The 15,701-nt window shown below is 49.1% G+C and overlaps 2 protein-coding genes across 4 annotated transcripts in view; both read right to left on the reverse strand.

Moving 5' to 3' along the window:
* Positions 1–942: 942 nt before the first annotated feature.
* LOC118595020 (transcription factor BTF3-like) lies at positions 943–1,688 on the reverse strand. The gene has a single exon (XM_036205283.1). It carries the CDS (start codon positions 1,686–1,688, stop codon positions 1,197–1,199), a length of 492 nt encoding a protein of 163 aa, XP_036061176.1. The 3' UTR covers positions 943–1,196.
* A 9,826-nt stretch (positions 1,689–11,514) lies between these two features.
* Positions 11,515–15,701, reverse strand: part of Arhgef37 (Rho guanine nucleotide exchange factor 37) — a 46,322-nt gene continuing 42,135 nt past the window's right edge. For 2 of the 3 annotated variants that reach the window (XM_036204954.1, XM_036204953.1), the window contains one exon: positions 11,515–14,580. In XM_036204954.1, the coding sequence (XP_036060847.1) occupies positions 14,371–14,580 (210 nt within the window). In that variant the 3' untranslated portion in view covers positions 11,515–14,370. The remainder of the gene's footprint in view (positions 14,581–15,701) is intronic. The other variant, XM_036204955.1, reaches the window with a different exon arrangement.

A 15,701-nucleotide genomic window follows, 5' to 3' on the forward strand; every position in this document is an offset into this window, starting at 1 on the left:
TTGCCCTAGCTCCGTGGGAGAGATCGTTAAGGAAAATTTCACCCCAAAAGGAGAAGAGCCCCATAGACACTCACATAGGAAGGATGCCTAAGGCAAGCAAGGAAAGCTTCCTGGAGGAAGCTACAATTACTGAGATTTCAGAGGGGCCTAAAGTGAGAAAGCTGGGATACGGTTGTTTCACTCTGAAGCAAGAATGTGTGGTGAAGAGGCCAGAAACAGCAGTGTAGACGAGTCTGCTCAGCCAAGGATCACAGTTCAAGGAGAGGATGAGAACCAGAGCCAGAGCATGCGGCCATCCATGGTCAAGAGCCCTGAAAGGAATGATAGTGAATCTGCATATGCGAGGCAGACCTGGTGGTGGTCCTCTGAAGATTAGAAGGTAGGCAAAGGAACCGGAAGTGGGAAATACACACAGGCCATGTGGGAGTCGACGGGAGTCCTCATGAAACCCAACCTCAGAGTGTGGGGAAAGAAAAGGCAGGTGCTTTGGTGATCTACTGGAGGGCTGTCATCCTGTGGGGAATCTCTCCAAGGGGACAGTAGACAGACTGGAGTGGGAGTCAGATGGAAAGTCTGTTCAAATCCGGCACTGTTCTTGACTACTAGATGGCCTTTGACACGTCCCTGGCCTCCAGGACTCCTTCGCAGTTTGGGATTCTTCATACTCATCAAATGGGACAACAGTGCATTGAAAGCTGTGGAGACCCATGTGTAAGGGCCATGAGGATGCCAGGGAAGACACTGAGGGCAAAGCTAAGCCCACAGGAAGGGGGCTGCCCGTGTGATCGGTCTCCTTTCTAGCCTCATCAAAGCCAACACAACCACAGACCAGAGCTGAGATGCCAGTTCTGGGCCTCTTTCCATGACTTTCTGGTTGCTTGATTGCCTCAAGTCCTCAAGTCTCAGTTCTCTCACCTTTATTTATTTATTTATTTTTTTAACTAGGCAAAGAATTTTATTAACTCTTTTCCAAACTTTATTCCCAGTCTTCTTCAGCTTAATTTGCTGCAAAGAATGAGTTGTGTTTAAGCAAAAACTGAAAGAACTGTGGTGTCCAAGGGGCTCGGGCTTAAAAATATTAGCGATCTAGATTTTATCAGATCCATAAACAAAAGCATTTTAAAAAGCAGTCATGATATCAAACAGCAGCTCCTGTAACTTCTACAGGCGTCACCTTCTTCAGAAGTCACCTCAGTTCAGTTTTCCTCGTTCTTAGACGCCTCATCAAAATTCTCCACCAGATCTGGGACTTCATCCTCCTCCTCCTCCTCTCCAGTAGCAAGTGGTGCTTTTCCATCCATGGATTGTTTGAGCAGAGCTTCAGCCAGTCTCCTTAAACTAGTCAGACTGTCCGCCCCAAGCTGGTTTAGGATGCTGAGAAGCATTTCTGTTAGCTGCTTTGTCTCAGCGTGGCCTGTGATGGCGAAGGTGCTCACTGCCAGAGACGCCTGGACTTTAGGGTTGTTAAAACGGATCACTGTTCCTTGGTTTGTAAACATGTTCACCTCCTCAATACCAGAGATATTGTTCACTCCTAACTTCTTTAAGGAGAACTGCAGGTTTTTAGCATCTCCTGTGGCTCTTCTGTGAACTACCTTCTTCTTTCTGCGAGCAGGTCTTTTTCGGCCAATGCACACTTGTGCCTGAAGTTTGCCCAGTTTCTCCTGGTTCACGACCATTTCTTTCATCTGGTCAGAGTGGAAATGGGGCCGCACGAGGGACTAGGGTTCACGCTCAGGGGGTCTCGGGCAGACCAGCTGAGATAAGGCGCCACCTTTTTTTTTTTTTTTTTTTTTAAGATTTATTTATTTATTATGTATACAGTGTTCTGTCTGCATGTATGCCTGCAGGCCAGAAGAGGGCACCAGATCTCATTATAGATCGTTGTGAGCCACCATGTGGTTGCTGGGAATTGAACTCAGGACCTCCGGAAGAGCAGCCAGTGCTCTTAACCTCTGAGCCATCTCTCCAGTCCCCAGTTTTCTCGTCTTTAAATGGGAGCTAGCAATTCCTATATGACACTGGTATCCTAGAGACTGAGATGCATATAAGGTGCTCAGCACAACGCTTGGATATGGTAGGTGTTAAATCAACATTAACAATCCTAGTTAACACTCTCCCACGTCATCCTCACCCACCAAAGCCACCCAAGCACTTGCTTTGTGGCAGACCCTATGCTGGGTGCAAGAGATGAATAAAAAAATAATAGTAAGTATCTGTTAATATTTTAAGGGCTCATGAGAGAGAGAGAGAGAGAGAGAGAGAGAGAGAGAGAGAGAGAGAGAGTCATAACACCCCAAGACTAGCTACTTTTATCATCAGCTCAAATTACATAAGAGAAAGCCAGGCTCAGAGGAGGTAAAGAACTTACTCTGAAGTCATGGGGTGGTTTAGGGGAACTTAGATTTGACCTGTGGTCTGGCTCCGAGCCCGCACGCCATCCTGCCTCTTGAGGCTCTGAACCCACGATGGAGCTCGTCCTTCTGCTGAGGCTACCTCACCCAACTGCCATGAAGTTACTCACTCTGTAGACCAGGCTGGCCTCAAACTCACAGAGTTCCGCCTGCCTCTGCCTCCCAGTGGGCTGGGATTAAAACTGTGCACCACCACCATGGCCTGGAACTCTGTGGATAAAGCAACAGTGAGTGCATGGTGTAGCCAAGAGCCCTGGCAATGACAAGCTGACTCCCGAGGCTCAGTCCTGGCTCGGCTGCTTAGCATCTCTGGCACCGGGGGTGGGGAGTGGGGGATGGGGGGGGGGGTGGAGGGTGGGGTGGGGTACTACTTAAAGTCCCCAGTCTTTAGTTCTCTCTCTGGAGCGGGTGTGCAATAGCACCCTGAGCATCATTGTGAGGTGACAGCATACGTGAGTTTGTGCATCTGAAGCACTTGGTTCAGTACTTGGGATGTACAAATGCTCAAGAAATTGGGGAGATGGTTTTCTGATCAACCAGGCAATTTATTGACACCTGAAAAACAAACCACAGGCAAGCCAGGGGCCAAGCTAACTTGAGACTTGGATGACATCAGAGTCCAGCAGTGACTCTGCTTACCTCTCATCCCGTTCACCTTCTTGTTTCATGCCAACTTCTTTCCATTGGGTGCGTGGCCCCAAGACATGGCCCCACAGGCCTTGAGTAGGGTTGTCATTTAAAATACAAGGCACTAGGTATAGGCTTAAATGGCAGATAAATGATGGATAATTTTTCAGTCGAAGCCTGTATGCCAGATTATTTAAATTTGGCATTGAATAAGATATGATGGTCCTACTTTCAGGGAACTGTTTTCTCTTTTGTTTTTTCTCTTTTGGGTTTTTGTTTGTTTGTTTGTTTGTTTGTTTGTTTTCAAGACAGGGTTTCTCTGTGTAGCTTTGCGCCTTTCCTGGAACTCGCTTTGTAGACCCGGCTGGCCTCGAACTCACAGAGATCCGCCTGCCTCTGCCTCCCAAGTGCTGGGGTTAAAGGCGTGCGCCACCATCACCTGGTGCAGGGAACTGTTTTCTAACAGAGGAATCACACAACAAACTAATGGCAACTACTACCAAATTTTAAAAAAAAATAGTTTGTTCTGTATTGATAGTTCATGGGTGGGGAAGGCAGGACATTCAGACTCAGTAGTCAGTCTGACCGCCAGACACCTGCTACTATCCCTATCCCTGAAAAAGTGCCCCAGGGTCACAGTGTCCGCCACCTCAGTATCACTTTATGAGGGAGGAGTGTGTGAGGGAAGGGGACTGCTAAGGTACAGGTCCTGAGTCAGAGCTGGACTTGGAGTGACCAGGACCACAGAAGCGTGAGCAAGAAGAGAACAGTACAGGCGGGATGACACCGTGGGCTGGGTGTGTTGTGCACACGGCGTGGGATGACCCTCCCGTGACAGCCTTGTGGATCGGAGGGAAGAGTTTGGAGTTTGTTCAGTTTCAGCAGAGGCGAGGCAGTCTCTAATTCACTTTTTTTGTAGAAAGCAGTCTGGTGACTCTGTGAGGAGTGAGGTGAAAGTGAAGGACATGATGAGGCAGAGGCCATCAGGGACCACTGCTCAAGTCCAGGAAGAAGGTGTTGGGGAAAGCAGTGGAGAGTGTGCAGGTGGAAAGGGTGTGGGATGATCTCTGGAGGTTTGGAAGGTAGAGCCGAAAGGACTCACGGAAGAACTGAGTAGAGAGAGCTGACACAGAGAAGCATCAGGAGCATGTCCCTGGTTAGTGGCATGCACAGTTTCCTGAGGAGAGGACTGTGCAGCTTGGGGGTCCCGGTGTGGGAGAGGCATCTCTAAATGTTGTAACTTTCAGAGGGCTAAGGGAGTCTGACATCCTCTGGGTGGAGAAAGTTAAAGAATTATAATTCAGTATTCCACTTTAGTAAATAAGTATTATAGGCATGTTTCAGTAAGCTAAGAAAAATATCTTTACAACATGAACTATAGAAATAAATGCAGATATGGTGATTTTGACTGTGGCTGTCATGAGGATGGGGCGTACAGGGGACACATGGTCCTGAAGGGATGTGCCACACTTGGTTGGGAATCTCCAGCCTAGAAGATGAGGCAAAGAGTATGTGAGGGGCAAAGGGTAGATGTGTAGATGTTGAGATTTTTCCGTGTGTGTGTGTGTGTGTGTGTGTGTGTGTGTGTGTGTGTGTGTGTGTTTCACAGTTACTGCTCTAGCCCACAGACTTTAAGAAGACATTTTAAAAAGAGAAATAAAAACATTAAGAAATTTGAAAAAAAAAAAAAACCAGAACCCCCAAAAAGCAGGGGAAAGGAAGGATTTTCTTGTTGTTCGAGTCTTAGATGGTCTTTTAATAAAAAACCCAAGCTGGGTGGTGGTAGCCCACACCTTCAATTCCAGCACTTGGGAGGCAGAGGCAAGTGGATCTCTGTGAGTTCAACACTAGCCTGGGCTACAGAGTGAATTCCAGGAAAGGCTCCAGAGCTACAAACCCTGTCTCAAAAAAAAAAAAAAAAAAAAAAAAAAAAAAAACCCAAAAAACAAAACAAAAAAATAAATAAATAACAAAAACAAACAAACCAAACCAAACCAACAAACCCAGAGCCAGATATCAGGGTAAAAGCTGAAAGATCAGAGAAGCAAAGCAGCCAGCCACTGGTTCTTACCTCCAGGAAATCTTCAGCCTAAAGAGAGTAAGTTCCTGTTTCCTGACATCTTATATACCTTTCTCTGCCCAGACACCACTTCCTGGGATTAAAGACGTGTGTACTTCCCAGCACTCAGATTAAAGGTGTGTGCCATCGTTTGTCTGACCCCTTTATCTAATCTAGTGGCTGGCTCTGTCCTCTGACCCTCAGGCAAGTTTATTGGGATACACAATATATCACCACACTCTCCGTACCATCTTCCACAACAGCAAAACTGTCTACAACTGCACCATCAGCAGCTTGAGGAGGCCCTTCAAAGGCCAGAACAACCCAAGATGGCTGACTTGAGTCACAGAGTATTTGAGGACAGGGCACACTTACTTCCCAGGGGAACGACCCTTGGCCTCTGGAGACTTCTACATTCATGCAGCATTTCAGCATAGCAGTGTGAGTGGTCAGGAACAGGGACACCAGGGGAAAGGTGTCGAGGTTAGTTTGATGCACAGTGTGGGGGTCCTGAGCCTGTGATCCTTGGAGGTGAAGCTGGAAAGGGCTTGGTGACCAGGGAGCGACCAGGGAGTATTAAGCCCTAAGTGTAGAAGACACACTCCCCAGGAATACCATGCTTTATTCCATTTCAACACTTCAGTAACTGTGACTTATCTGCACAGAGGAAAATGAGGTTTTTAAAGGAGATTAAGAGACTTGTTTCAAAGAGGTTACTCAGCCCCCCACAACTGTGGGTTGGGGTTTGAGCACAAGCATCTTGCATAGGAAAAAAAAAAAATCAGGGCTCCTGCTGGCTCCATTTCTTTATTCCCATACTATTTCCCCTAGCCAGCTTCCTTGGCTCTGAAAAACAACCTGTCCCCAAATGCAAGGGTTTGGGGGCAGCTGCAGGCTGGTCTCCAGGGACAATACAAAGTCCCTTGCACAGAGAGTAGGACCCCAGCCTTGGATCCCTCTCTCAATGCCATCTCCCGACATGATGGTGGCATCACTAAGTCGCCTTCATCCCCTATAACCTTTTATTTGAACTGTGGCCCAAAGCCTGGAACCCTGATGCCCATGCTGAAACCTGGTTTTGACCTCTGTCTTGTTTGGATGCCATGAAATGCCTGTCCCCAAATGTCCCATTGCAGCTGCGTCCTCTGGACACCTGCTGTTCCCCATCCCTGGGGAGAGTGCCCAAAGGTCACAGTGTCCCCCTGCTCTAGCTGCTCTTTCTCCTGACCCAACCCTTCTTGCCCTGGCAAGTAGATCTGTATGCTTGAGCTTGGCCCTGCCTCAGGGGAGAGGCCCGGAGCTCAATCCCAAGGCCTGTCTCTTGGGGTACCTACAGAAAGAACTCCACAGTGGCTGGCTGCCATGGTTGCTGTTGAGGTTTGTTTGTTTTAAGACGGTTGCTCGGAGTTGGGGATTTAGCTCAGTGGTAGGGCGCTTGCCTAGCAAGCGCAAGGCCCTGGGTTCGGTCCCCAGCTCCAGGGGGGATAAAAAGTAGACTGTTGCTCTATGTGACAGGCTCCGGATTAATCATATAACAGAGATTCCCTTATGTAACTTCCCCAGAGCCCTGTGAGTGATGAGGAAAAGCTAATTAAGGCTACTAACACACTGGCCTGCTCTGATACTCTACTGATGGACCCAGGAGCCAGAGACCCTGAATCAAGACAAGCAGCCCCTTCTCTGCTCAGAAGCCTGCCGTACTTCCTTTCTCTCGGACCTGGGGCTCGTTGCCCCTCCTGTGTCTTTCCTCCAGAGCTTGGCCTCACCCACAACTCTGTCCTGACACCGTGGCCCATAAGTCTTCTCATGACTAGCTGCCCTGGGCTCGGCGGTGATAGGCTCAGCTGACTAAGTCGGGACCAGCTCAGCAGATTCCTCCAGCCGTTACTCAGCTGACTGTGGCTGAAGACACTTCAGTAGCTCCAGGTAAAGAGGGATGATGCTCCCTTGGCCCTGGACAGTGCAGGCAGAGCTGGTCAAGGTCCCCCCCCTATCTCTCTCATAGGATAGGCTAATCTGAGAGGCCTAAGTAGTTGAAGACCCAGCCTCTTCTTGAACCTGGGCTTCTGTGATATATCAGTCTAGGCAGAAACCAGAGACTACTCTGTTGTGTTTTTCCATTAGGAGGAATTTATCATAGGCAGTGGATTTTACAGGGGGAAAGATACACTCCAGCGATTAGCAAGAGCGTGGCATTTGAGCACCCGGACTGAGGAACCTTGAGAAGAGAGTCCCTCTGGTAGCACAGGATTTGGAGCCACACAACAGACACTGGAAGCATAGCCAGGCCTGTTCAGAGTGACTAGGGACCATGAGATAGGACCACCCCCCATCAGGTAAGCCGAGATGGGCAGGGGTTACCTTGACTCCTCCCACTGGCCAGGGCCTCCCGTGCCTACCAGCTGAGCAGAGGGCAAAGGAGCCTTGGAAAGGTTTCCTGCAGTTCATATCTGCCAGGGCAGGACACCGGACTGGAGCAAGCTTCTCAGCAAGCACAGCTGCACTTTTTGTGTTCCCTCTGCCTGAGCCTCCCCCACCCACCCACGCCGGGAATCAGGGATGGCCCCAGCCTGCAGCCACTGTGAAGAGTTCATTCAGATGCCACTCGGGTTCCAAAGAGACCCAGATCCCTGAGGACCCAATGACAAGCACACAGAGAGGGGCTTCTACACAGGGGTGTGGCTGTTCCTCCCTGCCCTGCCACCTACAGGAGGCAGACAGGCTCTACAACCTTTACAAATGTCCTACATCTCCCCACAACTATGACCATTACGTTGTTGAGCATAGACGAGCCAAGTGCTGGGCATGGGGATTGATCAGTGTGCCATTCACTTTCTCAGGGAGACTTGGTGACTAGCTCTCTGTGGCCCCAGCTGGAAATTGCAAGGAGCTGACAGAAACTTGACATCAGGAATAATCGTATGACATCAAGGGAAATCACACTTCCCAGAGATCCGAGGGAGAGAGACATTCATGCCCAGTGAAGTCAAGACACGAAACTATTTCTTCAGAGAAAAAATTCTCCACCCAGGGCAGTCAACCCACATTCAGGCACAGGTACAAAGGTGGGCCTGTTGTAGACCACATAAAGATTTCCATATGAAAAGGAGAACAAGGCTGGGCATGGCCGCGCATGCCTGGAATCCCATCCCTTCGGAGGCTGAGGAGGGAAAATTGCCATAAGCGTGGGGCCAGCCTGGGTTACAACAAAATGAAACAAGCAAAAATACCAAGAGCCAAACAAAACCTCCGGCTTCTGGCTTCTTTTGAAAAAGTCAGCCGGTCTGAAGCCACCACTGACAGGCAGGCAGACATAGCAGCCGTTGGCTCGGAGCCAGGAAGCTGCAGCCCTTTAGATGTGATGGGCAAGCTCCAATCCGATGCAGTCCTCACTATTCCCTAATGTCCCTCTCCCAGGCTTCGTCTCTGCCTCGTTTGCCCAGCTAGCTGCATAGGCATTTCAGTTTGACCCCAAAGGTGCAAACCCCCCCAAACCTCCATGGATGAATGGAAGAGCCCTGCTGCCCCCTGGTGGTCACAATTCACACATTTCCTCCATTGGCATCAATACCCCCGACACCGTTCACGCTCTTTCTTTTTGTCTCATTTAATTCTTTGTTTAATTCGTTTGTTTTTCAAGACACTCATTTAATTCTTTAAAAGTGTTTTTTAGATTTATCTATTTTATTTTATGTGTGTGAGAGTGTTTTGTCTGCATGTATATGTGTATCACCTGTGTGTCCTCAGAGGTCAGATTTCCTGGAACTAGACAGTTGTGAGTTGCCATGTAGTGCTGGCAATCAAACTCAGGTCCTATGTAAGAACAAGTGTCCTTTACTGCTGAGATGTCTCTCAGACTCTTGTTTAATTCTTTTTTGTTTGTTTGTTTTGTTTTGAGACAGGGTTTCTCTGTGTAGCCTGGCTGTCCTGGAATTCACTCTGTCCACTAGGCTGGCCTTGAACTCTCAGAGATCCACCTGTTTCTGCCTCCCGAGTGATGGGATCAGAGATGTGTGTCACCAGGCGTGCCTCTTGTTTTTAATGTTGTTATGTGTTCTTTGAGAAGTTTATACAACATATTCCAAACCAGCTCCTTCCATATCATCTCCCATCTCCCTAACCACCCATTTCATGTTTTTTCCCTTAAAAAACAAACAAACAAACAAACAGCTGGGCAGTGATGGCACACATCTTTAATCCCATAACCTGGGAGGCAGAGGCAGGTAGATTTCTGTGAGTTCGAGGCCAGCCTAGTCTACAGAGTGAGTTCCAGGACAGCCAGCACTGTTACACAAAAAAACCCTGTCTTGAAAAACTAAAAAAGAAAAATTTAAACATTAATTAATTAGTTAGTTAGTTAATTAAAAAAAAAAAAAAAACAGGCATGGTAGCACATGCCTTTAACCCCAACATTCAGGAGGCAGAGGCAGGTAGATTAGTCCCAGGAAAGCCAGGGCTATATAGTGAGACCTGGCCTCAATAATTAAATAAATAAAATAAAAATTAAGGAAAGCAAAACACCAACCAACCATAGAGACTGATTTGTGTTGGCCAACCATTCCTGAGTGTGGTTGATCTATCCAATGTCACTTTATTGAAGAAAACTGATCCCTCCCCCATCTTTGATTTTTTGAGACAGGTTTCTCTGTGTAGCCCTGGCTGTGCTGGAACTCATTCTGTAGACCAGGCTGGCCTCCAACTCATAGAGATTCATTCACTTGCCTCTGCCCCCAAGCGCTGGGATTAAAGGCAGGTGCCACCACCTCCTAGCTCTGATGTTTACCACTCTTAACAGCTATCAATTTCAAATAGCTTCTTGGTTAGGGGTGAGACTTTGTGCCCACTTCCCCTCCTCCATGCTGAGATTTCATCTGGCTTGAGTTTCTTTAGGTCTTGTGCATACTGTCACAGTCTCTGTGAGTTTGTGTGCACATCTGCCCTGATGTGTCTGCGCTGGGCTTCCTAAGACCAGGCTTCCTCTACCTGGAGACAACCTCTCGTCCATTTGGTTTCCCAATCCTACTTCCCTACAAGATCCCTAATCTACCCCCATCTCTTCCAGCAAGCTCCTCATGACCACCACGGCCTTCTCAAATCTCCCCCTAGTCTGGGCACCTCTAAGCCTGGTCCAAGCGAGTTCTATGATGCCAATAGCACTGAGCCCCGCAGGGCCAGAAAGCTGCATGACCCTGGTATACCTCCAGCCTGGAGGGGAATTTCATAAAGTCAGAGTTTCAGTGTGCCTGCACCTTCTGGGACATTTATCTATGCAATATGTATTGGGCACCTCTAACTTGGGGCCCATGACAGAGGCTTAGAAGGTTCTTGAAGGAGATAGCACGCCCTGTCCTTGTAGAGTGTAATCATCTATGGGCACATCAGGCATGTAGCCAGAGCCAGGCCAGGTGGTTTCCCAAAGACTGCAGCCCTGAGCACTTCACTCCTCTCTGTCAACTGCGTCAGTGGCTCCCATGCACAACCTGAAGTGCTCTACCTTGCTGGTTTCACTAACTTGTCTCTCCTTCTCAAGATTTATTTATTATGTATACAGTGTTCTCTCTGCATGCCGGAGGAGGGCATCAGATCTCATTATCGATGGTCGTTAGTTGCCATGTGGTTGCCAGGAATTGAACTCAGGACCTCTAGGAGAGCAGTCAGATCTCATTATAAATGATTGGGAGCCGCCATGTGGTTGCTAGGAATTGAATCCAGGACCACCAGAAGAGCAGTCAGTCAATGCTCTTAACCTCTGAGCCATCTCTCCAACCCCTGAGTAATCTCTCTCTCTCTCTCTCTCTCTCTCTCTCTCTCTCTCTCTCTCTCTCTCTAGTTATTTTTGAGACAGGGTTTCTCTGTGTAGCTTTGTACCTTTCCTGGAACTCACTCTGTAGACCAGCCTGGCCTCAAACTCACAGAGATCCTCCTGCCTCTGCCTCCCAAGTGCTGGGATTACAGGCATGTGCCACCGACGCCCGGCACATGTCTCTTACTGCCTCTGCCACACCCTTATATCCCTGAATTCTGGCTCTGTAGTATTCCAGCTCTATGATCTGCTGTGCCTCTAGCTTTTGCATTGGCCCTCCTGACCACCTAAGCTCCGGTGGTCAGCTCAGATGTCCACTGGGTCTGAGGTCATATATCATTTCCTTTAGGAAGCTTTCCTTGGTCACCAAGTCCAGGTCAGAGCTCAACACCTCCCTTGGGCTTCCTATCCTGACATTCATACTCAGAACTGAATGTTGACTTGTCCACCTCCCTGCCCAGACTGTGGGTTCAGAAATGACACAGCTCATCTCTCTGATGTCTTGCTAGACACCTGGCATCTATGCCATCGACACTCAAGTAAACACATGAGTGAACAAGGTGCCATTTTCAAATCTAGCAAGATCGGTGGATGAATGGTGTACTAGTCAATGGCAGGAGTCACAGAAAGTCCTTTATTGCTGGCAGTTCACATCATGCTCATCACATTCATCAAGAATTCATTCATCTCCCCTTGGATAAAACAATCTTCTCCTTGTGTCCTAAACTACGCTGGTGCTCCAAGGGTTAAATTAGAGTTCTGATTTCACTTGGAGAAGCAAGGATACCATGTGAACTATCCTTCAACTCCTGGGAGTTTTGTTCCATTCTTAGGCAACTATCTTGGTGAGTCTGCACGTGACAGCCCAAGAGTGAAATAAATAAGACACAGCGCAATGACTCTAGGCATTGGGGGTAAAAAGGCACATTACACAGAGTCCCCTGGAGAAAATCCAGGCCAGGCTCCATCTTCTCAGTGTGCCTTCTCTCACTCTCCAGTGACTTTTAATCTCACCCCTGGTCTGAGAAACCATAACCCACATTTCCTGAATCCATTTTTATTTCCCCTTCATGAGATAGCCTTGGTTCTAAGTGTATTTCATTTTTCTCCCTTATGCCTACAAGAACATCCAATTTCGTTCAGGTCCCTTTTAATGGCACTTAATAAATACATATTCTGGGACCTGACAGAACAGGCTGTCCTATTTCAAACGGCCTCTAAAGCTTCCTGTTTAGACAGCCAGCACAAAGCTCAGCAGGAGCACAACCTGTCAGACCTTTCCTACCTCTGCCCCCAGGCCTCGCTATTTACCTCTGCGTGTCTAGGGCAGAGGTCCTTAAGGTGGCTGCATGTGACGTTCACCTGGTTACCTTCCTGAAGCCCAAGGCCACAGCCATGCCCAGGTCAAAGACGTCAGCTTCCTCTGGGCAGGCTCCCGGTTTGCCGCACTTTAGAGCTTCCTAGGTAATTGCAGTGAGCAGCCATGCTGAGAACCCCAAGCGAGAGGCTCAGTGCACAATGAGCCGTCAGGAAAAACGTGCGGCAGCTGCAAGGACAGTTCCTGCTTTGTCATCTGTTTGTCTGTGCTTCCTATTTTCATCAGGAGGCTGAGATGGAAATGGAAAGGAAAAGTGAACTGAGCGTCCTTGCGTGGACCTGAGATTGGGAACGGGACTGGGGAGTCTTGATCTTGCCTCCTACCGCGTCTTCGTGCTTTAACAAGCCCAGGGGAGGCACATTACAGACCGTCTGACACAGACAAGGATGTCTTTCTCGAGAGCCCTGCAGAAGCCAGTGCTAACAGGCACGTGAGCTGTAAAACGAATGTAGTCTTGAAAACTCTGAAATAACCACTTGTTTTACACCGTCTCAAGAGGGCCGATTCCAAATTTGTCAGCTGTACAAAGGTCACAGTGGATCTTTCTCTCTCTCTCTCTCTCTCTCTCTCTCTCTCTCTCTCTCTCTCTCTCTCTGTCTCTGGATCTTTCAATGACTCTTGGCCTAAAGCAACAACCTAGGGACATTGCCCAGGGGTGACCACACCCAGCACGGCCCCAGTGGGTCGGCCATCCTGGAACAAAATTTCCTTTGGAGGGGCTTCTGTTTCCAGATTTGAGAAATGCCTTGCTCACCAAGTACTAGGCATTGGGACTCAAAGAGCTACCTAGACTGCAGTCCTGTCGTGTGCCAGGCAACAGCCAGCTACAGACACAGACAATGGCTGTGTGTTTGTCATGGTCCCCTGAGATCACATCACCTAGTGATGTCATAAGCTTGTTAGCTTGCACACTCCATGATGTTCACAGAAACAAAATCCCCTCACAGGGCACGTCTCAAAATGTTCATTCATGCTGACTAGGCCCTGAGGCAGAGCCTGGGGTTAAGAGAAAGGGCTCTGTTGGCACAGACATGAGAGGGGGCAGCATGACTGCTCCACTCTGCTGAACCAGGCCAGCCAACGGCTGGGCCATCCTGACACTGCTAACCACATTGGTATTGGTGTCACACTTCTTGGTTGACAAGGGGCCTCCGCATCCTCAGCCTCATGTCATCCTCACTGTATCCTGTGACTTAGTTCTTTCTAGGTGGAAAACTGCAGTTACATCCTATGTCTAAGGCCCCACATCCACTAACCTCAGCTCTCTGAGGCCTCCAGACCCTCAGAGGCAAACCTAGGCCACCTGGGCTCCCCTGGCTCTTCAACCCAGAACTGGAAAAGCAATCCATTCCTTACCTACCCAACCCAACAGGTGAGTAGTCACCTATCTCACAGTGCTTCCTCCATGACTGACTGCCAAGTCCCTTTTCCTCCTGGTCCCAAGGAAACAGCGGCAGAATACACCATCACCTCCCACAGCCTGCTAATCCACCCTCAAATTCCCCTCTTCCCTGGAGCCACCTCTGGGTTTGTACACACATTCCAGAGCTGTGCATAGGTCATACCCATTCCCAGAGCCAGCAGAGATCGCCTGGGCCCAGGGCTTCCCATTGAGCAGGATTCTCCACAGCTCACTGTCTGCAGTAGCTAAGTCATGGTACCAAGAAAGATTGGCTAGGGAGCAATGGTAGCTCTTGGCAGTGCTGCGGGAAGCGTGCTACCAAGCCAGGCAGCTCTTCTTCAGGGGTGCCCTGACCTGCAACGACCTGACACACAGGCAACATTCATCCGAGACAGGAAAGAGGCAAGAGGCACAGGTGGGACCAGCTTTGAGCTGTGGCAAGCCCTAACTGATCAGCTGTGGCATTGAGATAGATGGCTTCCTTGTGTAGACAAGACAATGCTGGCACCACCCACTGTGGCCACCCACACCAGACATTCTGTAAGGCCCAGTCACCACTTCCAGCTGCCTTCTGAATGCCCTTCACACCTCTCCCATTCCCACCGTGCTTCGAGTCATGCCCGCTAGGTCACCCAGCCTTGACGCCTCTCCCTTTTGTCGGGAATGGGGGGCTCTCTTTAGGGCATGCTAGGAGGGCAGACTCCAGCCCCAGGGAGTTGGGCTCGGGGTCCTGGCCAGAAAATTGGAAGGCACATATCCCCTCTGTCCATTGGCTTCCACCAGGCTCCATTCTGGGTTCCCCTTCTTGTCCTGGGCTTCTAGGATGGTTACAGGCTGGCCTGCCTGTAGGCTCAGTTCATGGGTGCTTCTGGCCACAAAAGGGTATGCTGCCACCACCTGAAACACATGGGAGTGACAGGGAAACATTCAGGGTGGTAGATAGGGGAGCTCAATCCATCAAGGGTGTTCCACTCTCTCACACACTCTAGTCTCTATTGCTGGTCATACATCACTTCCCAAGCACATTCTTAGCACTAAAGACACTATGCCTGCCAGCACTGTGGCTGATAATTACTGTGTGGCCGCCACTGGTCTAGCACTTTTCTAGGCTTTGGTTTTTACAATTACATTCCTGAATTTGCCCTCATTTTTTTTTTCCCCAGAAATTGAGACTTAGAGAAGTCAGGGAACTCCTCACAATTACAACAATCACATAGCTATAAAGTCAGGCCTGCCTGATTTCAGAACAGGGGCTCCCTCCCCCTAGACAGGGTTTATCTGTATAACAGTCCTGGCTGTCCTGAAACTCCCTTTGTTGCCCAGGCTGGCCTCAAACTCTCAGAGATCCTCCTGCCTCTGCCTCCCAGTGCTGGGATTAAAGGATCAAAGGTGTGTACCACCACCTGCCGGAAGAACAGGTGTCCTTGAACCCCTGCGGCCACATCAGTGGGTAGCCTCAGCAGCCTCTCCCTACCCAGATCTAGGGAGGTTCCCAGATCCAGCCCAGTTTCTAACCTAGGAGTAGTGAGGTTTGGGAGACATGGTTCCTTTGTAGGGCAAAGCATTGAACGGGGAAAAAACAGTAAGAAGGGAGGGCATTAAACAAACCACTCTCTGACTTCTCTATACCTCACTGCATCATCTCCAAGTGTCAATAACAGCATCCTACCCTCTGGGTTATTGAGCAAGCAGAACCGATGAGTGCCCGAGCAGGCTTTTCACAGTGCTTACTGCAGAATAAGGAGGGGACCAGCCAATGCAGCTTCCTTTAGCTCTTTACCAGTAGCGTGACTGATGATAGCCAAGCCTCAGAACAACACGCATCATAGGAAGGTAATCTAAGAGTCCCACAGAGAATCCAGAAAGGGAGGAAGAGCCAGATGGACCACTGAGATCCTAGGCATAGCTTCCTGCAGATTCCATTCACATCTACCAGAGCTGGATGATGGCAGCTACCTCACTTTGCTTGGTGGGGGAGGGGCGCTGAGTAGGCTAGTCAGGTCCCTAGTGAGATTCTA

This window comes from Onychomys torridus, chromosome 13 (genome assembly GCF_903995425.1).
Source record: "Onychomys torridus chromosome 13, mOncTor1.1, whole genome shotgun sequence".
Lineage (NCBI taxonomy): Eukaryota > Metazoa > Chordata > Mammalia > Rodentia > Cricetidae > Onychomys > Onychomys torridus.